The 26,367-nt window shown below is 39.8% G+C and overlaps 1 protein-coding gene across 1 annotated transcript in view; it reads right to left on the bottom strand.

The window, feature by feature from the left end:
• Positions 1-26,367, bottom strand: part of LOC107722342 (interleukin-1 receptor accessory protein-like 1-B) — a 118,343-nt gene that overhangs the window by 20,921 nt on the left and 71,055 nt on the right. The window contains exons 3-5 of the mRNA XM_016530668.1: positions 19,388-19,667; positions 10,715-10,901; positions 9,683-9,836 (exon numbers count right to left, since the gene is read on the bottom strand). Of these exons, the coding sequence (XP_016386154.1) occupies positions 9,683-9,836; positions 10,715-10,901; positions 19,388-19,667 (621 nt within the window). The remainder of the gene's footprint in view (positions 1-9,682; positions 9,837-10,714; positions 10,902-19,387; positions 19,668-26,367) is intronic.

Below are 26,367 nucleotides of genomic sequence, written 5' to 3' on the forward strand. Positions count from 1 at the left end.
AAAAAAAAAGAAAAGAATAATAATAAAAAAAATTGAAAGTAGTTTCAATGTAGCTTGCTACTTCTTGATAGTAACAGCTACAGTAACTTTTTCAGAAGGGGAGCTTGAATGTAGCTTAACTACTTTAATTTATGAGTAGCTTGTAGCTGGTCAAGCTACAGTTTCAGAGTAGCTTCCCCAACACTGTTTGGTAATGCGCTCATCGCAATGTGTTCTGGGACTAATCAAGGTATGCTTTAAGGCAGAGGTTCTCTGCAAGCATGCAAAGGGGCTACATTAATAAATAATAACAATTATAATTAATATATTAAAAAATAATTAACTCGGTTAATGTGCTAAAATACACAAAATCAACACGTAAACTTTTTTCAAACCTCAATAACTTTTTTTTTTTTTTATTTGACATGCCCAGCTTCTGACAGTGAAAACAAGCAGCTTTGTCATAATGACAAAGTCATATCATATATGGGGGCTTTAGAATGGAGAAGGTTGAGAAGCACCGCTTCAAGGCCACACAGTCAGAGCCCTTACATAACCAGAGTGTCAGTATCATGTGTTAGTCCCAGTATGGATCTCTCTGACCTGAATATAGTTCTCAGAATCCAGAACTCACTCGTGCTCCATAAAGATGGAGGATCCTGTGTAATTAACGAAGAACACTTTAAAAACAGCCCTTCATTTGACCAGGCCTCACTAACGACTGCTAAATATAACTGCATTAGACATTCTCCTCCACGCCGCTCATTTATTTAAAACGACTCTGAGCTCAGAGGAAAAGTGCCTCCTCATCACAAACCCCGACACACATCAGGACAGCAGCCTCAGCTTCTCTTTTAGTTTCCCTTCACAATCAGCCTGATGTCCTGCCGGCTCCATGTGCGTCATACCACTCGTCAGTTTGAGAAGATCCTAAATAAACAAGAAGTCATACAATTAAACATCATAAATGTCCAGATGGCTTTAGTCCCACTGAAATCAGTCAGATTTTTGTTAAAGGATAAGTCCACTTCCAGAATAAAATTTTCCTGATAATTTACTCACCCCCATGTCATCCAAGATGTTCATATCTTTCTTTCTTCAGTCACAAAGAAATTACGTTTTTTGAGGAAAACATTGCAGGATTTTTCTCCATATAGTGGACTTCAATGGTGGCCAACGATTTGAACGTCCAAAATGCAATTTCAAAGAGCTCTACACGATCCCAGCCGAGGATTAACAATAATAATAATAATAATTATTATTATTATTATTATTATTATCTAGCGAAACGATCTGTCATTTTCTGAAAAAAATGTATATTTATACACTTTTTAACCACAAATGCTAGGCTAGCGTTAGCTCTGTGATGCGCATCTTTATTAGCTGATGTTGGAAAGGTCACGCGTGACGTAGGCGGAAGCACCGACCCAGTGTTTACAAAGCCAACATGCAAAAAAAGTCATTGCCCTTTACAAAAAAGGTAAAACAACGATGTCGGATGATTTTAAAGTTGGAGGAGAAAATGAGATAGAGTTTTTAACCAAAGCTCACAGATGAAGAACTAACCGCGCATGACCTTTCCAACAGGATTACATAATGTGTGAAGACATATCGCAGAGCTAGAGCAAGCCCAGCATTTGTGGTTAAAAAGTGGATAATTATGATTTTTTTTTTTAAGAAAATGAGCGATGGTTTCGCTAGATAAGACCCTTATTCCTCGGCTGGGATCGTGTGGAGCTCTTTGAAGCTGCATTGAAACTGCATTTTGGACCTTGAAATTGTTGGCCACCATTGAAGTCCACTATATGGAGAAAAATCCTGGAATGTTTTCCTCAAAAACTTTAATTTCTTTGCGAAAGAAAGAAAGACATGAACGTCTTGGATGACATGGGGGTGAGTAAATTATCAGGAAATTTTCATTCTGGAAGTGCACTTCGCTCATTTTCTTACAAAAAATTATATTTATACACTTTTCAACCACAAATGCTTGGCTAGCGTTAGCTCTGTGATGCGCGTCTTTATTAACTGATGTGTGACGTAGGCGGAAGCACCGACCCAGTGTTTACAAAGCCAACATGCAAAAAAAGTCATTGCCCTTTACAAAAAAGGTAAAACAACGATGTCGGATGATTTTAAAGTTGGAGGAGAAAATGAGATAGAGTTTTTAACCAAAGCTCACAGATGAAGAACTAACCGCGCATGACCTTTCCAACAGGATTACATAATGTGTGAAGACATATCGCAGAGCTAGAGCAAGCCCAGCATTTGTGGTTAAAAAGTGGATAATTATGATTTTTTTTTTTAAGAAAATGAGCGATGGTTTCGCTAGATAAGACCCTTATTCCTCGGCTGGGATCGTGTGGAGCTCTTTGAAGCTGCATTGAAACTGCATTTTGGACCTTGAAATTGTTGGCCACCATTGAAGTCCACTATATGGAGAAAAATCCTGGAATGTTTTCCTCAAAAACTTTAATTTCTTTGCGAAAGAAAGAAAGACATGAACGTCTTGGATGACATGGGGGTGAGTAAATTATCAGGAAATTTTCATTCTGGAAGTGCACTTATCCTTTAATGATCCTGTGATCTACACGTTAATCAGACTGTGGCTGGCTCCGGACGCATCACACGGCGTGTGTTTTATTGGACAGCGCATCATGTCACGTGCTCTGGGACAGAGATGTCAGCTGCATCTCAACTACACAACGCCCGCTGCAGCTTCATGTAAGCGTACTGATGAGACGACAGAGAGAAATGTGGAGTGGTGTTATATATGAAGAGGGTCGGCTGCCGTTTAACCCTGTAAAGAGAGCAGCTGCTAGACGAGTGTCTCCATCAGTAATGCGTTTATGAAAATGAGCCACATGACAGATCACATGCTCATCCATCATACTGAATACTCCAAACGCTCTCTCTCTCTCCGTTCTCTTCAGCCGTATTTTTCTTCTCTCTGCATCAAGCCTTCGTTTATTTCTCTCGCTCTGTCTACTGCAGCTGTTCTCTTCATTTCCCTCCCTCTCTCTCATATGTAATATGGCAGTACAGGAACCATAAGGTGGGAATATCTCTCATTAGTTTCCACTCTGTTGCCACGACGACAGCAGTTTGAGTGACAGATCTGAAGTTGGGCTGACAGGTGACGTGTGGCGCCACAAACAACACAACACACACTAATATCACACACAAGCGGCGACTGCCTCATCTGAGCTCATATGAAAAAGCACAAGAGGAAAAAAACATAATAAAATGTTGACATTAAATATTGATTTTTATGTGGGATGAGCTTTACTGTTCCTGGAGAGAGAGAGAGAGCTGCACAAACACACTCAATGCTTCAGTGTTCACTCGGTTTCCTCCAGGAAAAAAGATCCAAACACTCTCAGAAAGGACAGCAGCGCCTGAATCAGAGACCCTCTGCACACCATCATTATACTCAATTAAGTGAATAATTATTCACCCTTCATATGATAATCAGCGGACAGGACTGAACGCCGCTGTGATGTTCACCTGCTCTCCAGCACGATGCTGTTATATAACGGCTCCTCTCTGAGCCGCAGGATGCAGCTGTAAGCTGATCCATATTTCTCTGGCAAAACTCTGGCTAGGAACCCAGTTCCTAATGCATTATAAAATAATACCAAAACTGTATTACCACTGCCACAAAAAAAACGATGCTGCAGCATTCAAAGCACATGCTGCAAACCTGACGCAAAGCTGCATTTCTCAGTGAATATACAGCGAACGATCAGACGCGTGGCGATTCTGTTAGTGTCTCCAGACAAATTAAGACACTAACAGAACTGAAAACAGGTGATTCCATGGAAACACCATACCGCTTCTGTGATTAAATGACTCAATGAATCATACTGAATCAAAAGCCGTGACTTAAACAATGGGAAAATTCATTTAGGGCATAACGCATGATTTTAATAGTGTGCAACATCACTAATATCAAACACGAATAAGACACCCACCTATCCTGAACATCAACACACGTGTATGTTCTCTATGAAGCTGATCTGCAAAAGTATTTATTCAAAATTCAATCTTTCCCAGCTTTGACATCAGAATTAGGTTAGCAGACAGCATTAAAAAAATCTTTGTTTTATGTTGATTTCGATTTAGAATACATGGCAAAGACATGGTGGAAAATAAATTTGCAATCGGATATTAGAGACTTGAGCTGGAATTAATATGGAGTTTTTTTAATGAATATCCAGAGGGAGTTCATCATACTCCTAAAGACTTCCGTCTCTTTCCATAAAAGAAAAATAAATCAATCTCTACCCTCCGATTTGGGAACATGTTTTAAGCACTGACTCTGAGCCAAATCCATGACACAAATTCAATACGTATAATCATGTGTTTTCATTAGTCGGGCTGACGTCCTATAGGAAGCAGATGAGCCATTTCTATAAGTCATACATATTAATAAGCTGCATCTGGCTGTTTGGTGAACAATGGAAACTGAACACAGAGGATTTGCTCTTTCCCTGTGAGCACAAACTGGACTGTGCTGTTCACTCCTGAAGGACAGTTTAAGGGTCTGTAATAGTAATGAGCTTTTATCTGACTGACACACGGATGGTCTGAGTAACTGACGGCTCACGTAAGAGCACATGAAGGTGAACCATTAGAAACTGCAGGAGTAAAAACACAACGAGAGACAGAGCATCAGGACAGAAAAACCCACAGCAGAAGCACTGACAGACATGAGCCCGTCATCTTTAATATGTAGCACAAGCCTGAGGAAAACAGCTTTGCACATTAACCAGCAGTCAGTGAGTCAAAACCTGCAACAAACCGGAGCAGAAACATTTCTGCATAATAGGTTACGTTCAGAAGATTCCTGAAGATACTGGACACGAGAAATTAAAGCATGCTGAGTGTCACATGACGTTCAAATATAAACAGTGATGGGGCTAACGCATTATACAAGTAACACAATTACGTAATCAGTTTACTTTTTCAAGTAAATAGTAAAGTAAGGCATTACTTTTTAATTTACAAGAAAATATCTGAGTTACTTTTTCAAATGAGTAACAGCAGTTACTTTGTTTCCATGTATTGAGTGACAGCCCTGGTGTTGCCATGGTGACAGAAATCAGGAGTAAGTGCAGAGCGTTGTGTGTGAACATGATCTTACTGTAGTTCTAGACTAAATATGAACATGTGTTTACTCGTCTCACTCGCACAAAAACACATTCAGTGTTCCTCAAAACCAATAAAACAGTGGAATGCAAACTCAGAATATGAAGCAAACCTACAACAATTAAATATGTTAAATAACACAGATATCCTTTATGTGTTTAATCCCATTTTATTAACCAGTGTCTTTGCTGCTGACCTTCGATGATCCAATTCAGCCATACTAATACGTTTGTGGAGAAAGAGATGAAACCTTACGTCTTCTCTAATATCTACTAACACATCATACCACAACAACACTGACCAACTCAAGCAAATCAGAGCACAATTACATCACTCATTAGGAAACTCAAACAAATCAACAAAGTAAAAGTCAATTATATCAGACCCTAAAAACACACTGACAGACTATCAGTGCTCAGATAAAACACTTGAGCAGCTCCAGATTCACTGGACACAAACTCACTATAGAGACATCATCAGCAGCCCTGATCAAACACACCTCCTGTAGACAAGAGTGTGTTCGTCTGCCACAATACGAGACTCCAGTCTGTGTCTCCAGCACTTATCACTGCATTATAAAAATGCCTTTTACTTATTCTATTTGTAATTTTATTTTATTCTTTAATGTCATCCATACTATATTTCTTTGTCAATTACACTGTTTTATTTTTCTTAATGTATGTTTATGCTCTGCACTATTTTCATTTTGCATGGTTTTAACTGCACGCAGCAACAAATATTATAATCATGTGTTTTCATTAGTCGGGCTGACGTCCTATAGGAAGCAGATGAGCCATTTCTATAAGTCATACATATTAATAAGCTGCATCTGGCTGTTTGGTGAACAATGGAAACTGAACACAGAGGATTTGCTCTTTCCCTGTGAGCACAAACTGGACTGTGCTGTTCACTCCTGAAGGACAGTTTAAGGGTCTGTAATAGTAATGAGCTTTTATCTGACTGACACACGGATGGTCTGAGTAACTGACGGCTCACGTAAGAGCACATGAAGGTGAACCATTAGAAACTGCAGGAGTAAAAACACAACGAGAGACAGAGCATCAGGACAGAAAAACCCACAGCAGAAGCACTGACAGACATGAGCCCGTCATCTTTAATATGTAGCACAAGCCTGAGGAAAACAGCTTTGCACATTAACCAGCAGTCAGTGAGTCAAAACCTGCAACAAACCGGAGCAGAAACATTTCTGCATAATAGGTTACGTTCAGAAGATTCCTGAAGATACTGGACACGAGAAATTAAAGCATGCTGAGTGTCACATGACGTTCAAATATAAACAGTGATGGGGCTAACGCATTATACAAGTAACACAATTACGTAATCAGTTTACTTTTTCAAGTAAATAGTAAAGTAAGGCATTACTTTTTAATTTACAAGAAAATATCTGAGTTACTTTTTCAAATGAGTAACAGCAGTTACTTTGTTTCCATGTATTGAGTGACAGCCCTGGTGTTGCCATGGTGACAGAAATCAGGAGTAAGTGCAGAGCGTTGTGTGTGAACATGATCTTACTGTAGTTCTAGACTAAATATGAACATGTGTTTACTCGTCTCACTCGCACAAAAACACATTCAGTGTTCCTCAAAACCAATAAAACAGTGGAATGCAAACTCAGAATATGAAGCAAACCTACAACAATTAAATATGTTAAATAACACAGATATCCTTTATGTGTTTAATCCCATTTTATTAACCAGTGTCTTTGCTGCTGACCTTCGATGATCCAATTCAGCCATACTAATACGTTTGTGGAGAAAGAAAGAGATGAAACCTTACGTCTTCTCTAATATCTACTAACACATCATACCACAACAACACTGACCAACTCAAGCAAATCAGAGCACAATTACATCACTCATTAGGAAACTCAAACAAATCAACAAAGTAAAAGTCAATTATATCAGACCCTAAAAACACACTGACAGACTATCAGTGCTCAGATAAAACACTTGAGCAGCTCCAGATTCACTGGACACAAACTCACTATAGAGACATCATCAGCAGCCCTGATCAAACACACCTCCTGTAGACAAGAGTGTGTTCGTCTGCCACAATACGAGACTCCAGTCTGTGTCTCCAGCACTTATCACTGCATTATAAAAATGCCTTTTACTTATTCTATTTGTAATTTTATTTTATTCTTTAATGTCATCCATACTATATTTCTTTGTCAATTACACTGTTTTATTTTTCTTAATGTATGTTTATGCTCTGCACTATTTTCATTTTGCATGGTTTTAACTGCACGCAGCAACAAATATCGGTCATTCCAGTAAAGCACGTTAAAACTGGAACTGAGAGAGACCCTGTTTGTGTGTGGGTGGGTGCGTGTATGTGTGCGTCTGTGCTGTGTGTGTGTGTGCGTCTGTGTTTTGTGTGTGTAAGTGTGTGTGTGTTTGTGTGCGCGTGTGTGTGTGTGTGTGTGTGCGTCTGTGTTTACTCACACGGTGAGGATCACAGTATGAGGATCGTGTGAACTCACAACGATTTCACTTATTACTCACACCGTGAGGATCACAGTATGAGGATCGTGTGAACTCACAATGATTTCATATAGTACTCACACCGTGAGGATCACAGTATGAGGATCGTGTGAACTCACAATGATTTCACCTATTACTCACACCGTGAGGATCACAGTATGAGGATCGTGTGATGTAACTGTGATCATCGCATGATCTCACGTGTTGACTGGGCAGGCTGCTCATCACAGACAGACTCTCATCGCTCTGACTCATGAAAGCGTTTCTTCCAGCTGGGCCGTGAATTAAACGATAGCTGATTTCAGGCTTGACCTGAGAGATCCTCCACAATGGAAGAGCGGCAAAAGAGGGAGCATCAGCCTTTAGTTTCGCCCGTCTGCATTCTAACTGATTTGAGGTAGCAAACACAATGCAAAACTGCAATTTATATGTATTTTAACACACTCGAAATTAACTTTCATGGTTCAGGCTGGAAAATCACTCCATTTCCCAGAATGCATCACCTGTGTTGAATTACTCTGGATAACAATTCCAATTCCTGCATGCCAATTCAATTCAAATTCACACGCATGAACTGAAAGAGAACTGATTCTTCAGTTCTGAATTTTGTTCAACCTCTTTCTAAAGCCCAAACAGCAGGACCATGGACTTCTGAAGAACCGCCAAGCTGATGCTCGTTACTGTGTTTGCATGAGCACCTCTTGTGCGGTTTAATATCAGACTAAATGAAGGTGGTGGCAGCGTTTATAGGCGGGCCTCCTGCTGCCCTCGACCACAACACACGCGATCCGCGAAAATCACAACTAACTACAGATCAGATCCAGGCCCGGTTCTATGGGGGCGCTAGAGCACCCTCAGTTAAAGCTGTATTAATGGCATTTCATTGCAGATTTGGCAAACTATCCAGTGTGCTATGGTTTGCGCTCTAGAGATCGGTTTCTATTTCAATGCGTTTTTGCAGCATTGAGCAATGTAGCCAATCACAGACATATCTATCTGTTGATTTTTTTTTAATCAGAGGCGTTTAAGTTAGTATCCACCCACCGCTCAAATTGCCGGAGTTTTTGTTCAGTTATTGTGTTCAGCACAAATCATCCCATTATAACAAAGTGTAGACGCAATGTAAGTAAGAAATTCGTTGTGCAGCATATAATCAACTTCATTGATTATAACGTATCTTTGTGAGGTTGCTATGAACATTGCTATGAAAGTATCAAGTAGACATTACAAAATGTAGCTTTAGAAAGAAACATTTAATTTGATTCAACATACAATTTATTACACAGAAATATTTAGGCTACAATGGCCTAAAACTATGGAACATAAAAGAAGATAATTTGAGAAACATCTCAGTATTTTTTGTTCATACAATGAAAGTATTTGGTAACCAAAACAGCCTTCAAAATACCTTCTTTTATGTTCCACAAAAGAAAGGTTTGAAACAACATGAGGATGAGTAAATGATGACAGAATTTTTATTTTTTTGGGTGAACTATCCCTTTAATGTTTTTATTATTATTATTATTATAAAATGATACTCTGAATAAGAAACTAAATCTGCCAGCAGGTGGCGGTAAAAGTCATTAATTAATTTGATTCGTTCAAATGGCTGATTCATTCAGGAATTAAGTAAATGGCTATTTATGAATGGGCCTTTGATTCACACGATTCGTTCAAAACGCGGATTCATTCAGAAATTAAACACGGCTGTGTAGCACGGACGCGCAACAATTCTGCTGTGGATTTAAAGGTAATATGTTCTCTGCAAAATTTAGCAAAAGCACATAATATTGTGTTTAAAAGATAACACAATATCAACTTCTTATTTACTCGTATTTACTTATTTATATCGTATGATATAAATATGAGACAAAAACTCATACAAGGGCATTTCTTACACAAATATCTTGAATTATAGTGCATAACTGCATTTATGGAGCTGTTGCCCTGCATCATATTTGTCAGCAGTCACTGTATGAACTGTAAGATGACGCTTAACTCTGCAGGAATGATCTGGACCGGACACACCTCATCAGAAGAGCTTGTCTTACCTGTGACGGACAGCTCGGTGGTCCTCCTCACCACGAAACTCCCAAACTGTAATTCGCAGGTGTAATTCCCGATGTCGTCTTCCCGCACGTCTCTGATGGAGAGCACATCCGCCTTCCTCACGATGCTCTGTCTCCACTGCTTCGGCCGGCATTCCTGCATCCATAAACACATGGGCTGTTTAATGCGGTTAATGCATTTCATTGGAATGACGCGTTAATAAATCGCCTTCGATGTTGTCAACAGATCGCAGCACTACTGATTTCATGCTTAACAGTGTTTTGACAACAGCTAGAGTTTCATCTGTAAATTGCCTACCAAACTGCCTGTCAATCATTTATTGAGCACTTATTAATTTCCATGTCGATGAGCAGATGAGTTCATTGTCAAGGCAGCGAACCACAAGAAGATGATGCACAAACTGTGCTGAAGTTAACCAGTGTTAAACTCAGCAAAAAAAAAAAAGTTCAAAGACTAAATGTTTTCTAATTGTCAATGATAGATCGGAGGCACTTCAACTATTTTAATTAAAACGCACTGCTTTCATATGGTGAGAAAAAATAACACTACAAGATAATAAAAAGATTTGATAAGAAGAAAAAGTGCTGTAAATGAAACCTCTTTGCTAGACTAGCTCAGTTTATATAAGACCGATATCAATGTGATTTGTTTTTGGATTAAATGAGTCATTTGCTGCTCACGCTGTGCATTTGTTTAATCTTTCAGTTTCAACTCGTATATCAAACTGTGTGGCATGAAGAAGTTCACACTCAATCCGCTCATGTTGTCTGCACCTATGTCCTCAGCCATGACCTGTCTTTGATTCAGTTTAGCCAGAAACTGTGGCATACGTTTAATTTGACGCTCATCTGAATTAGTGCGCAGTCCAATTTCACCTGTCTTATGGGTGGCAGAAGTGGACTAATTCATGCCACTCTCCATCTCATCGTCTGTGCCTCAGGACATCAGGACTGATATAAACCTAAACCTACTAAACCTGTCTGCACAACGGTGAATGTGGCGTGTGATCGTACCTTGTACCATGTGATCTCTGGCTCTTTTCCGGTCTGTATGTAGTCGTCAATGTCAGGACAGAGGATGTCTTTGCTCTTACTCAGCTCGGCCTTCTCGAAGTACCTCATCTTGGAGTTGAAGCAGAGACCCGTGTCGTTCTCGGCCACCGTGAGCGACATCGACACTTTCATACAGTACGTGGAGTTCCTGCAAAACACACCAAACCAACACCGTCAACAAGCCTCACAGAAACAGGCTTCAGACGCTCGCACTTTCATGGCGATCAGCGGGAGAGAGGGATCCCACGTTCACATTACGACGAGTGTGACGTCTCAGAATCCCTGTTCTTTATTGCTGAAATGAGTCTGTAAACGCTCAGTTAAAAGGGTCTGCTGTGTTTTCACATCATTCTCAGCAATTGTTCCTTTGCTTGTCTTGGGCTCAGGACATCTCAGATCAGCAGAAATGAGAGCAGAGAGCCAGCAGGCCATTTTTCAGCTTTGTTAGAGTGGCGTTCTCAGCGGACGCCTCTTACTGCCACAATTGAATTTATTGGAAAACAACTCCCTGAACAGAAGAAACAACACAATGCAGAACGGAGAGAAGAAAGGACGGAAAGTGTTGACTCAAAGAAGAGTGAACGGAGAATAAGAGACAGACAGCATGAAAACTAAAGATTAACATCCCTCCACTACATGTGATCCCCAGCTCCAGTCTTATAATTAGCCTGCGGTTTGATTCCCTGCTGAAATAATACGACACTGTTGTTCCTGTAAGACTAAACGCAGCTCTCATCAAAACACAGGTGAACAAAACCACAGATACAAATACACTGAGAAACAGTGAAAGGAGAATGTGAAACCTCTACAGCAGTGGATCACAACCAGGAAGCTTTAACCCTTGTTATTATGTTTGAGTTTTGAGTATGATTTTTATGTTAGGAGTCTAATTAAATTCAACACAATGCACCGAAAAGTCACACCCTGTAAAAAAGAGGTAAAACAGTAAACCTTTAACATGAATACTTCTCACACATTACAACAAAAATAAACATGAGAACATATGATTTTTAAAATTGTAATATTTAACAACATTTTTAATGGTGCTTTTCCAAAAAAAAAAGAATATTATAAACAGCCTCTTTGATTGATTGATTGATTGATTGATTGTGTTTTCGTGAAGCTCCAGCAGTGAAGCATGGCGCTAGCAATGCCGAGATCATGGGTTTGATTCCCAGTGAAATAACTCTGCCTGAACGCATAAAAATGTATGTTTTTAATGCAGTGTACATTTCTTCGGATAAAAGCATCTGCCAAATGCGTAAATGTAAATGTAAATGTGAATCCCCTCAGAGGGTAGCTGAGAACCTGACATAGCAAAATACAGTCGAGGTCAAAAGTTTACATACACCTTGCAGAATCTGCTAAATGTTAATTATTTTACCAAAATAAGAGGTATCATACAAAATGCATGTTATTGTTTATTTAGTACTGACCTGAATAAGATATTTCACATGAAAGATGTTTGCATATAGTCCACAAGAGATTGAATGATCCACAGCTGCGTGTTTAACAGTTAAACCGCCCACTGTTTTTCATAAAAATCCTTCAGGTTCCACAAATTCTTTGGCATTTTTGTGTATTTGAACCCTTTCCAACAATGACTGTATGATTTTGAGAGGACAACTGAGGGACTCATAAGCAGCTATTACAGAAGGTTCAAACACTCGCTGATGCTCCAGAAGGAGAAACCATGCATTAAGAGCACAGAATGGAGATGTGTACATTTTTCTTATTTTGTCTAAATATCATATTTCTTTCATTTAATACTGCCCTTCAGAAGCTACAGAAGATAGTTACATGTTTCCCAGAAGACCAAATAAGTTAAATTTACCCTCATCTTCAAATTCAAAAAGTTTTCACCCCCGGCTCTTAGTGCATGGTTTCTCCTTCTGGAGCATCAGCGAGCGTCTGAACCTTCTGTAATAGTTGTGTTTGAGTCCCTCAGTTGTCCTCGGAGTGAAAAGATGCATCTCAAAATCATACAGTCATTGTTGGAAAGGGTTCAAATACACAAAAATGCTGAAAAACCAAAAGGATTTTTCTGAAGAACAGCTTTTTCTAGTTTAAACCGTATTTTAATTTTCATCAGTTTTATCCTGTGACCCACAACGCAATATAAGTTATATTTAAATAATCTAACTTTATTAAAATGCTTAAAAAAAAAAACTTAATTACTTATTTTTTCCCTTAACATCTGTTGATTTATTAAAGGAACAAACAGCTCTTGAAAGTCCTGGAATCATAAAAAAAAAAAATTGTGCTTAATTAATTTAATATACTGACACTCCCACTTTCTGTTAATTAAAACATTTGAAAACAAGTATTTGTCACCGCGAGCATTGTCAAAAAAATATGCAAGATTATAATAGGGGCCTGATGTAGTGAAACACAGCGAGCTGCTGTAGATTCACTGAGCCGCTGGTAGACGAAAGGGTGTGACATATCTGTGACACGCAGAGGATCATGGGTAATTTCTGGAATCTGCAGAATCTCCTGAATTCTCCATAGCTAAAGCCGTCTCACGCCGTTAACTGTGCCGTCAGCTTTAGTGGGGAATCTTTATGAGGCAGAGATGCAGACTCAACGTGACGTGAGATCATCAGACAGATGGACACACCTGTGCAAATGAGTTTAAATATCCTGACCTGTGTACGGCTGATCTAAACATCTCACTGAAAGCTCGTTTCCTCAGGAGGAGTGTTTCTGCTGTTCTGATGCAGTTCTGTGGAGGAAACCAGCGCTAACCCTAACCCTCACTGACAGTGATCTACAAGCATTATGTTATGAAACTTATCGACCTCTCAGCTGATCGTCAGGAGCACTGGATTTGAGGTTGCACATATTCTGCTGTTTGAATCTGCATCATGTGTGTGTCTCACCAGCAGAACGGTAAAAGGATTTTATCAGTACACAGATAATATTTTTACCCACAGTTCCACGCTCATTTGAGCATAAGGTAAGAATATCAGTGAATCCACTAAAAATTGGGTCGGTTTATAATTAATGGCATCTTGACTAAACGTATGATCATGTTTGATTCATTGTTGGAAGCATTAAGGACCTTGCAGGAGAATTTATCACGGTTAATTAGTGGATGAAGGCAGCCGTTATGTGGGAATAGGGAAGCTTGCATTGGTTAAATCATTAAACACGGGCCGTAATTCCCTCTGAACGCATGCGGATCACACAGAAATCCAGAGCGTTTCACCGAACATGAAAATACAGTCAAACTCGACACAAAAAGCGGCCAATCAGAGTGTACAAGGAGCGCGAGCTGTCCAATGAGATTTACAGTACTAGTCAAAAGTCCCCAAATATTATGAGTTTTTAATGTTTTAGTGTAGTCTGTTCTGCTCACCAAGGCTGCAATTATTTGATCAAAAATACAGTACAGTAAAAACAGTGAAATATTATTATAATGTAAAACAGCTGTTTTCTATGTGAATATCTGTTAAACTGTAATTTATTTCTGTGATGCGCAGCTGTATTTTCAGCATCATTACTCCAGTCTTCAGTGTCACATGATCTTCAGAAATCATTCTAATATGCTGATTTGCTGCTCAACAAACATTTCTGATTATTATCAATGTTGAAAACAGTCGTGCTGCACAATATTTGTGTGGAAACTATCATACACTACCATTAAAATTAGTATGGTGTGTGTTTTATTAATAGAAATTAATGCTTTTATTTAGCAAATATGCATTAAACTGATCAAAAGTGACAGTAAAGACATTTATAATGTTACAAAATATTTATATTTCAAATAAATACTGTTCTTTTTCACCTAAGAATCATAAAAAAATATTCACCAAACTATTGAGCATAAACTGTTTTTAGCATTGATAATAATATGAAACATTAATAACGGAGCACCAATAATAATTGTTTTTACTGTATTTTTGATCAAATAAATGCAGTCTTGGTGAGCAGAAGAAACTTTAGAAGAAATCATTAAAAAATCGTAATGTTTCCAAACTTTTGACAGGCTCTGTACATTTTGACGCTGCATGAGGACGCGTGTGAATCAAACAGTGATTCTGAAGGATGTCAAAAAGCCAGATGCATTTCAGCCACATTCACGTCTGTGATGCAGCACTCGGTTCATTTCTCTGACTATAACAGATGGAACTGAGCATTCTGGGGGAAATGTTAATGAAATATGCCTTCAGACGCAGCCTGAGAGTCAGAAATGCTGTCCCTCGAGTGACGTCTGTCGGAGGATGCGCTGCGGCCCGTCGTGGTTCACTACAGCGCTTCTTTAAATCAGTATTTTATGAGCGCTGGGTTATTTATGAGCCGGAGGAAGGTCAGGCTCTGCTGGGAGTGGAGGAGACACAATTCGGACAGACGCATAACTCATGTGTCACAGCGCCGAGGCCGGCTGATTAACTATATACTGCTGGAGCCCAACACACCGCCACTGTTTACCCATAATGCCTCTCAGGCCTCAATTCAGCCAGTATCCCTCCGCTAACATGAAGTTAGACCCTATTCTCTCTCTTCATCACCACGTCTCTCAATCCTTTCAGTCACAAGAGCCTGGTCCGTCACATAAACCCATGAACACCTGCCTCTCATCTCAGTTTCTAATGCTTGTTTCTGACTTTTCAGCTCTATTAACTATTCTAATGTTCAGTGACTGTTTAAATTAATGTGATGTGTACATTTGACTGCCACACCAATAATAAATCAATCTGATGGTGCAGATACAGATGAGTGCGGCTCTACACTGTGTCTGAACACAACAACAATATAGTACTGATCAAACACACACACACACACACACACACACACAGAGTCAAGTTTCCCATATGACTAGGCAATAAGGTTGTTTACTTATGTGATAGTCTGCAGCAGGGGATATAGGAACATAAAAATACTATAATTGTAAAACTAGAACATGTAGCAAACTTGTGTTCAGTTTTATCTCTTTCTTCCATTTTGTGTTTTTGGGTAACAATAAGAAGCACTTCATCCGGTACTTAGTGTCTTTCGTTCCAACATAAGAAAACATTTCTGGAATCTGCATCTGAAATAGCATTAACCACTCTGCTTTTTAACTCCCCTAATTAAATGAAGCCTACATTTTACAATCAACACTAACACTGAAAAATAAATCACAAAATCACATTTCATTCTTAATGGATCAAATTATTCCATGTTCAAAGACACAATTAAATTGTTCAGAGATTCATTGATCGTTAGTGCAGATAAACTAAAATGCCCCTGCCTCTTTAGAAATTCAGTTTACAGTTTTTTTCAACAGCTTACACACATTTTCAAAACTCTGTCTCTTTTTTTCAAAACTTCACACACATATCCAAGAATTGCTCACAAAATGCAAAAAGCCTCACATCTCTTGCAAAATGAAGCACTGCATTCAAAATATCACAAACACATCTCAAAAGCTAACATTTGCAAACAGCTTTGCCATAATATTAATTCCTGTTAGATGTTTGTGTGTGTTACATAGAGAATTGTGTGTTGTGTTTTGCAAAAAGTGTTTTATGAAATTGAAAACTGAGTCAGAGGCCAAGATTTAGTGTGTGGCTCTGGTGTTTGATAATAAAATAAAATAAAATAAAATAAAATAAAATAAAGATCTGGTGACATAGCTCTAAGATGAGGTGTAACTTAAACCAGCTGTCAAGAATGCCTCTGAATTGCCAAAGGTCAGAGAAGTACCATACTCACAATGCCTTCAAAGACCCAAGAGCTTTGTGAATGACTAATTGTCGGTGTTGAGCAGGTCTCAATGAGAAATGAGGTACGAGTTCACTGTGACACTGTCCACAGCAGAGGAGTCTGCCTGCCGTGAGATATGATGCAATATGATGGATAAGAACAGCCTATGCTTTTCAAAGGCCTACATTACCACATTCCCCACGTGAAGGGAATATTTATCTTCTCTCACTCTCTTTCTGCGAGGATTGAGTGGGTGGTTGTCTTACCTGTCTGGGGTCAGGTTTACACCGAGTGGGAGGAGGGACATTTTACAGTTTCTTTGAGTGTCAGCTTTCAGAAACTGTGACGAGGAAAGATTCTGTGTGTAAGCAGCTGAAAAAAACTGTAAATGCAATTTCATAATTCAGAAGAACGGCTAAAAATTAGTAGTAAAAAACTGATGAAAATGATGAAAAACTATGCAGATGATGAGATGATAAACAATTTGAGAGGAAAGAGCGGATGAGTTCATAAGCGTGGATGGAGCCGTTCAGCAGCTGAGTCCTGAAGAAACAAAACCAGTTTACCTCATTACCGCAATTATATAACTAAACACCATGTTTAATATCTGATAGGAATGAAAGCGAGTCAGTGAAGGACAGAATTACAGGCTGTTCAATGGATTATACTGTTAATTAACGTCTCAGGTTACGTATGTAACCCTAGTTCCTCGAGGGAACGAGACGCTGCGTCGGAAACGCTAGGGGAACAACTGTTCAGCTGATGCAATCTTGACATGAAAACTTACATGAGTCAAGACCTTGTGAGTTTTGAAAATGACGTTATCTATTCTAGACCCATTCTACAGTATGTGGCATTGTAAGCCTGTAAGTCTATTACTCACTGCCTCGTGATCAATATGGCGTCTGATCTATAGATTTCAGACTGTACAGTAAGTCTGCAGTAATGTCAGTGTGTCCAGTAGGTGGCAGAAGCAACACCACAGAAAAGAAAAACATTATAAACAGAATAATACATAACATACCAACAGCTAAAGCTTCCTTATATCTCTAACCTGGCGGAGAGAAAGATTCTCGTCAAATTAAGACTCAACGGTCCTTTCCTGATGGTCATGTGATCTGATGGAGATATTAGAGGAGTGGGAGCGAGGTACAGTAATACACTTGTGTTGTGATGAATATGCTCCTTTAAACTCCACTGAAGTTCTCCTTCATCATTTGTTACAGTGTTTCGCTTCAGATCAGAGCTGTCTCAGTTCAGAGAGAGACTCAAACGTCTTCTTCTCCTAATGAGCCATTGACAGGAAACGGCCTTTACCTGCGAGGTTAACGACGTACTACAACATGCAGTATGCCGCGCTTTCCCCGTTTCTGGTGGATTGACCTCTGCGGCGGAACTGCTGCTGTTCACAAACACCGTCACATCAGAAGAACCGGCGCTTGAATCTTTCATTTACTTCAGAGACATGACCTGAATCGAAAATGCATGAAACCTAATTATTGAATACACATCATAAATGGTAAAAGTGCGGCATCAGAAAGAGTGGAATGAAAGCATCACGAGGTGGTATGATCTGATCTCATCATGTGCTTCACTCACAGCTGTCATTTGTTTTGATGAGTCTCTATATTAATACACCAGACACAAGTCCATTCTCCTCTGTCTCTGTCTGTCTAACAGGACGGATGGATGAGGTCTTATTGATTGAGTTAGTGTTGCTCCTGATTACTGTAAATGGATGTGACCATCAGCCCAAATCAAATCCCTGCAAACCCGCCCATTACAAAACAACAGATTCACAATGAATGAGACCAACATTTAGAAAGACTGTCAAAAGAACTCCTGGGGCCTCTGTGATTCCTGAGATGTGAAAAACGTGGGATGGAATTGCAAAATCCAGTCATAAAAATGGAATTCACTGTATAACACGGAATGTCATGGAATTTTCCGATTTTGGATGAATAAATCAAAAGTAGTCAATGGTGAGTACACATAAATCATCAGACGGTCTAGTGTCTTTGAATATTGAACCAAGACAGGACTATTTAAATATGAATCTGCATGTTCTGCGTGTCTCTGTGTGAATGAGAGCCGTAGTTTGGACTGAAACACAAACTCAAACACGCGTGACGCTCACAGTGTTTCAATATATGAGCGCATAACTTCATCTCCAGAGCTGCTCTGACAGTCACTTCAGCAGCTTTACAGCATTTATGTTCAGAAAAATCACCGTCAAACACACTCTCAGTGTGAGACTCTCAGACCTTCAGCACAAACCGCCAACATAAAAGTCCAGTTTAACTTGAAGAAATTGTGACAGAAATATATTACTATTGTACAGTAGAATGTACGTCTCAATGTAATAATAATACTAACATTAACACTAATAATAATAATAATTATTATTATTATTATTTCTATTTCATTCACTATATTGCTTTGTCATCTCAAGTCAAGTCACCTTTATTTCTATAGCACTTTATAAAATACTGATTGTGTCAAAGCAGCGTTACAGTGTTAAACAGGAAAATAGTGTGTCGATAATGCAAGAGGACAATAAAGTCAGTTCATCATTGATTCAGTGTTGTCATCATCCAGCTCAGTTCAGTTCAAATAGTATCTGTGCAATCAAGTCAACAATTTGGCAGAAGTTAAGTGTCTAATCATCTAATCAAATTTTATTGATGACTTTAATAATGTTTTTGAGGATGATATGCACCTCTTGAGTAGATCTGCTTACAGCTGATTCACTACTGATCCAGTAATCACAAACATTCGTCTTGGGAATTGGGATTTACATTTAACAAAGACAGTCATGATGCTGCCAAATCAGTGTGAAGATACACACACAAATCAGCTTCAGGTAAACGTTCAACATGAGATCACACACACACACACACACACACACACACACACACACACAGAGGAAGAAACAGCTAGTACCTTAACACGCATGAGTAATGTCCGGAGTCCTGTAACTCGGCCGGTCTGAACCAGATGGAGTCCTCCTCTTTACTCATCCGGCTCCCGTCGAATGAAATGGGTTCCTCGAAGTCTCCATGGCCGGTGCTTTTGTACCACATCAGACTGAGTCCGGCACTCTGAGCATGTGTGTAGTTCGCACGGATGTATCCATAAAATAAAGCGCATTTAATCCTCACAGGCTCCCCGAGCAGAACTTTGTATTTCAGGTAGTCCACAGACCAATCCGTACAGCCGTCCACTGCGGAGACAGAGAACACTGCGTTAATACAACAGGACCGACGTACAGCATCTGACAGCACAACATGAGGCCTTGATACATGAAATAACACAGTCGTGAGTGTGCGAGTGAGTGTGTGTGTGTTTGAGTGAGTGAGTGTGCGCGTGAATGTGTAAGAGTGTGAGTGAGAGTGCGAGTGTGTGTGTGAGTGCGTGTGTAACTGTGTGAACAGCAGTTGACTGATCATGTAGGAGTATTTTAGCAGCTGTGACCCAGTAAGAGGCCAGAAGAAAATCGCATGCTCTCTTTCTCTCTCTCTTTCTTACACACATGCACACTCACAGATCAGCATCTCATCTCTTTCTCACTTAAGCAAACAACACTCACATCACAACACCCTACAGGTAAAACCATGACAACAGACACCAGCATCATGTGATAGATAGACGAGCGCTTAAAGAAATTTCACAAATAATTACAAAGAAACAGCAATTAACGCATTGAGTTAAATGTGAATTTTTAAAGTAGAAACTAATAAATGTTATTTTATTGTTTTACTGTTTTATTTACTTTAAAATAGTTTACAGTGTCTGTGATTTGAAATGAAAATCTACAGGAATGTTCATAGCAAACATAATCTTTATCAGAAACTGGACTTAAATACAATTCATTTAAACCGCAGCACTTCTAGATGCTCAGCTCTGTCTACAGCATCTGCGACATGATGATGATGACTGACAGTGAAAATAGTTCAGACTCGGTTTGTAAGAATCACATGTACAGTAATGGAGACACTGCTGAGCTCAAACACACCGTCTGTGTTCACATGAAACAAACTGCTGTGACATCATCAGGTATGAGCTTGTGCTTCACGTCCACAGCAGGAGAAAACATGGATAGGCCTATAGCTGGAGAAACTCATCCGCAGCACATGAGCAGACCGAGAAGAGTCCACATGACAATTCAGCCACAAACACAGCTCACATAATGAACGTTTCTACCGAAGAGCTCATGCAAGAGCGGTCAGACCCGCTGGAAGGCCTCGCTCCATATGCTTACAATACAAGTGCACTGCTGCACATGCGTTTATTGTGTGTTGAAACAAACCCAGCTTCTGTGGTAACTGACACTGATGTCACATGCATTACTGTCTGGTATAAGCGTTTGGAACTCCCTTGGTGAAGGGAATGACTGGCCAAATGTTACCTTGACAACGCTCCACGTGCGTGCAGCATTCGACACTCCATCAGTTGTTGCAAATAAATATTTCTTCTTATTATTATTTTATTCTAATATTTTCTAATTGTGTCTTATTACCATTAAACTTTGTTAATGCTATACTTGCTGACACTTGCTTTCACTACCATCTTAAATCATATTTCTATCACTGAAGAAAAATATTTTGTATTACAATAAAATAAAGACAAATTTAATTAGCCTATTCGACTTACATTTGTATGTGAAGTCAAAATCAACCCCAACTTTGCTTTAAAATGCATCACAAGATCTCCTAACCGAAGATCACATGATCACAAACGGTAATTACTTCCGTGAAGTGACCATCACATGTACCTTTCGCTAACGGACTTCTGGCAGGGCCCTTCGTGAAGGGATTCAGATCACTTTCATTTGGAACGTCCCTACAAATGGCGTCCCCTTCCCGAAATGCCCTTCAAGGGCGCAAAAAAGCTGTTTGGAATTCGCCCATAAACTCTAGACTGTCCAAAACTCCATACATTTATAATTTGTCATTTAGAAACAGATTCTGCACTGCTCCGAATGTTCTCCGATAAGTCTAGCGCTGCGTCCCAGCGGCATTTCGTCCAGCATCTCTCCTCCTCCTCAATTATCCCACGTTCTGTCTGTCTGAAACAGCTGCTGCAGACAGATGCTGAGAGCTCGACAGGCTTGGCTAATTGTGTCTCCCTCAATGTTTTATTTAGTAAAGAAACAGCGCAGCAGCTAATTAACACCGAGAGAAGCGTGTCGCATTATTTATCCCTGCATTCTCTCTCTCCGAGCGCCAAATCCCCAAAATAAAACACGAAGACTCATTTAGCACGCTGAGAAAGTCAAAGCCTGCCGGACAGCGAGTCAAATCGAAATCCTATCAAATCTCAGCAGAGCTGCTCTGTGAAGGATGTGTTCGGCCGGACACTCGTGTGGAGGGGGAACGGGTGAAGGAACGCAGGAATGCAGGAATCCCTGATGAGTTTTGGCAGGATCTTTCAGAGATGCCAGCAGTGCGGCTGCTGTCAGGTGACATTTACAAACACTGACAGCAAAAAAACACACTTATTAAAATGTTACGGGTCTCTGTTGCTATGGCAACAGGAGGGGGCTGGTTGCCGTGGCAGCCAGTATTGGGGGGGGGGCTAATTAAGGTTCATTGCAGCAGTATAACGAACTTCATGATGCTTTTGCTTTGTGAAATGGAAGATGGTTAAAATATGATTATTTCTTTTAATTATCCTACTGTACAGAGAGTGTGTGTGTGTGTGTGTGTGTGCTGGCTTACTTCTGCACGTATGTTTATTACACGTGAAATTAAATGTCTCAGAACGGGACATTCGTTTAGGGAGAGACAGAGCAATTACAGAATCTTCAGCCATTATATTTCTCTTTTCTTGTCAAGTGTGTGCGTTTATTTCAGAGCTGATTTTCAGAAAGAAATGTAAGTCACGTCAATGGCTGTTTCTCCTCTCAACATCATTCTGAAGAATCTAATGAAGCATCAGCAGAGACTCTCGGGACCTGAGGCTGGATTCACAACAATCGTCTTAAGAACTGATCTCAAGAAATTCTCAAGTGCAATTCTTCAAATTTTCTCAAAAGTTCTCAAATATTCTCTTTTCTTCAGAATAAAATGACAGTAGTGTAATATAACAAAATAAATCCTGACGAATATTAATGATAAATCTATTTATTACACGGCTCTGTGGAATACTCGATTCTGATTGGTCAGTCAGCACATTCCGAGGTATGTTATTCCCCGTTAACAACCGGTAAAAACTAACAACACAGGCTCATCAGGGTAACTGCAGTCGGCACTATTCGCTTGCTCAGAACATTTTTTTCTTCATGGAAGCTTTGCATTTGGTTGTCTAATAAAATATTAAAACTCAAATCAATATTCTCTGTACAAATATTTAATTCTGTCATCCTGGCATTGCGGACTTGCTCTCTCTTGTTTCATACAAACGCAGCTGCTGCCATTTTGAGACGATTGGTTTGTACACTGTAATGGATTGTAAGATAACTAACAAACTTGTAAGATTTTAAAACGGTTTCATCTTAAATCAATATCTTTTATTGCCATAATTATTTATGTTGTGAAATGCCGTGTAATAAGTAGTATGTCTGTACCATATCTCTTAATGTCCGTCTAGTTTGAACTTGCCGCTTACTAGCAAATGCTTTCTTCACGGAAGCTTTGCGTTCAAATATTACAGCTCAAATCAATATTTCGTGTCTAATTATTTAGTTTTGTGGCAAGTAGCCATGTAATAAGCGGGATAATGTACATCCAGCCAGTTAAAAATAAAGCCCTTCAGTCTTATACAACAGCCCTCCGCTTCGCAACGATAAACCTGTTGGGCTTTATTCTGCGATAAGAACTGGCTGGATGTACATTATCCCTTACCTATTAAACACAGTAAGCACCTCACGATCATATTGTTTTTCTAAAGCGGAGATCAGGACAACTAGATGAGCCCCAGAGACAGATTCCCTCCAAAGACCCCATCATCTAGATGGACATCGGGACAAGATCACGGGAACCAGACGAGTCCTCTGCACAATCTGACTTTGTTGCAGCCTAGAATTAAACGGCTGGTTTCGTCTGGCCAGAGGAGAACGGCACACTATTTTGACACACTATTTCTCTGTTTAATACTGTAAAGCTACTTTGACACAATCTGCATTGTAAAAATTGCTATATAAATAATGTTGACTTGACTTGACTTAAAGGCCATAAAAAGTGTTTGTTTAATGAATTTTCTTGTTGAAAACCTTTTGACTAACCTTCAGTCATCAAGAGCTGCAGGAAACGAGTGCAGATATCATCTGAAACCAACCTAATTCATGAATTCATTCAACATCTTAAATTTGGGGATTTAAGACAGTGTGAAGTTTATGCTAACTTTAAGAAGTCATTTATACTGAATAAAAAAAAGAATTCTTGCTACATTTTGTCTTAATAAAAAAAGAAAAGAATATTTGGGGAATAAAAAAAAATTCTACACATTTATTTTCAAAACATTTCAAGAATCCAGCCCCTGATGTGATCCCAAAAACCAGGACTAAAGCAAGAACCAGCTCATGAGAGGCCAGACGCTGCAGAAAGAAGGTTTCAATGCCAAGACGTCAAATAAAATGGTGAATGAGGGCATTTTGTGATTATTATATGTCTGCTTCATAACGTAAAAACTGATGACGTTTGTCTGGCAGATCACAGTCACTTCATACATGGCATAAACGCTGTAAAAACATCCTGTGGGCAACCGAGAGCTTTTTCATTTCAGATCTGGGATGCTGAAAATGTCAGCAGTTTAATTGAGGAGATAAAGCTGAGAGAGAGAGAGATCGAGAGAGAGAGAGAAAGAACAAGAGAGAGAGAGAGAGGAATACAAACATCGTCTCTCGCAGGGAAACAGATTCAATTAAGGAGTTTCTGTGGAAATATTGTCAACATACTTACAGGAGACAGTTATTATTTTGTGCTCATCATTCTTCTTATTGCTCATTATGGGATGTTGGGCTGTTTTGGGCCGTTATCATTCATTTCACAAACGTGTTTTAGCAGCAGTGAGTTTCATGCAATCTCGCTGGCAGCACACGTACGCACAGCTAAGCTTGATTACACCCAATTAACTTCCTCCTGAAACGCCTGCTGCGCTTCAGACGCCGCTCCGTTGATACACGGATGGACGGACGGATGAATGAATGAATATACGGATGGATGAACGGACAGATGGATGGATGGATGGATGGACGGATGGATGGATGGATGGATGAAGGGATGGATGAACGTATGGATGGATGGATGAATGGACAGATGGATGATGGATGGACGGATGGATGAACGGATGGATAAACGGATGGATGGATGAACGGATGGATGAACGGATGGATGGATGAACGTATGGATGAACGTATGGATGGATGGATGAACGTATGGATGGATGGATGAACGGACAGATGGATGATGGATGGATGAACGGATGGATGGATGGACGGATGGATGGATGAAGGGATGGATGAACGTATGGATGGATGGATGTTTGGACAAATGTACGGACGACCGGATGGATGAACGGATGAATTAACGTATGGATGGATGGATGAACGGATGGATGGATGGATGAATTCAGTCACAGTGATGGTACGCAGATCGAGCAGCTGTTACGACGCACTGAGGAAGATATATTTTGAGTAAAGTATTCTGTTGCATCTGATTGATGTAATTGAAGTCCAAATGAATTACTAAACCCAGCAGAACACACTACAATTAAGTAAATATATTAAATAATATACATGAAGAAAAATGTGTGACGACAGAATTTTCATTGCTTAAATGTCACCCTAACTCTATCCTGAGCTTTCCAACCCCTAACACACACACACACACGGAGCAGGCTGATCATGTGACGGTGTGCATATGTCCAGTAATCATCTGCCAGCAGCTGCTGTCACAGCACATCTCACTCACACACTCCTGTGAGCAGCACAACGAGAGCCGGCAGACACACGCGCGCGTGTGTGTGTGTGTGTGTGAGATACTCTTACAGAAACAAGCATCATGAAAACCAGCTGCCTTTATGAAAGAGACTCAAAATAAGAGTGTATATGACAGAATACACACAGGAGAGATGATCAAAACATCTGATCCAATAGCACAATGATCCATTAAAGCCACACAAATCCAACAATTACACACAACACACACACACACACACACACACACACACACACACGTTTTTATCCAACTTTCATTGCATTCTAGGTGCACGTGTGATCAGAATCGAACCCATGACCTTAGCATTAGTGCAGTGCTTTACTGTTTGAGCTACAGGAATATGTGAGTGTGTGTGTGCTACACGGACACACACAGACACACACACAAATGTCCAGCACTCCGTCAGCAAATTAAACCTTTAATGTAAATTGAGTTTACAATAAATCCACCAGCGGCAAAAAAGATGGATGAAAATGAAAATTGCTCTCTTGGCAATAGTTACTGACATTTGCATATACATAATTTATTCTGCTGGAGAGAGTGAAAGAGAGAAGAAGTCGGAGGACGCTCCGAGTCTAGCCTTCACAGGATTTCCTAATTGTGCCACCAGGTGTTCCCGATTGCCGCTCCTGTTGCGTAGAAACGGTGCGAGAAGAGACCTGCCGTCCTAAAATGTTATTTGTTAATGAAACTGAAAATAAGTATGGAGCCTGAATTGTTAGTTTTTGACTGTATTTATTATACCTTACTGGAGGAAATGCTGGTGATGTTTCCCCCCCGGCATATATATATATATATATTTGCCAAAACTGATTTACTGAAGTCAAAACACAGACGGAATTAGCGTTATTGCGAGCGCCTCTTGCTGTGAAGCGGGGTGAGCAGCCGGCAGAGGATGTTAGGACGGTGGAAATATGCACTCAAACACTCTGGAGACCATCCCAGATGACATCCCACTGGCAGAGCCCATACCAGGCCTTCTAT

Source organism: Sinocyclocheilus rhinocerous, unplaced genomic scaffold, assembly GCF_001515625.1.
Source record: "Sinocyclocheilus rhinocerous isolate Xijiao unplaced genomic scaffold, SAMN03320098_v1.1 scaffold724, whole genome shotgun sequence".
Taxonomy (NCBI): Eukaryota; Metazoa; Chordata; class Actinopteri; order Cypriniformes; family Cyprinidae; genus Sinocyclocheilus; species Sinocyclocheilus rhinocerous.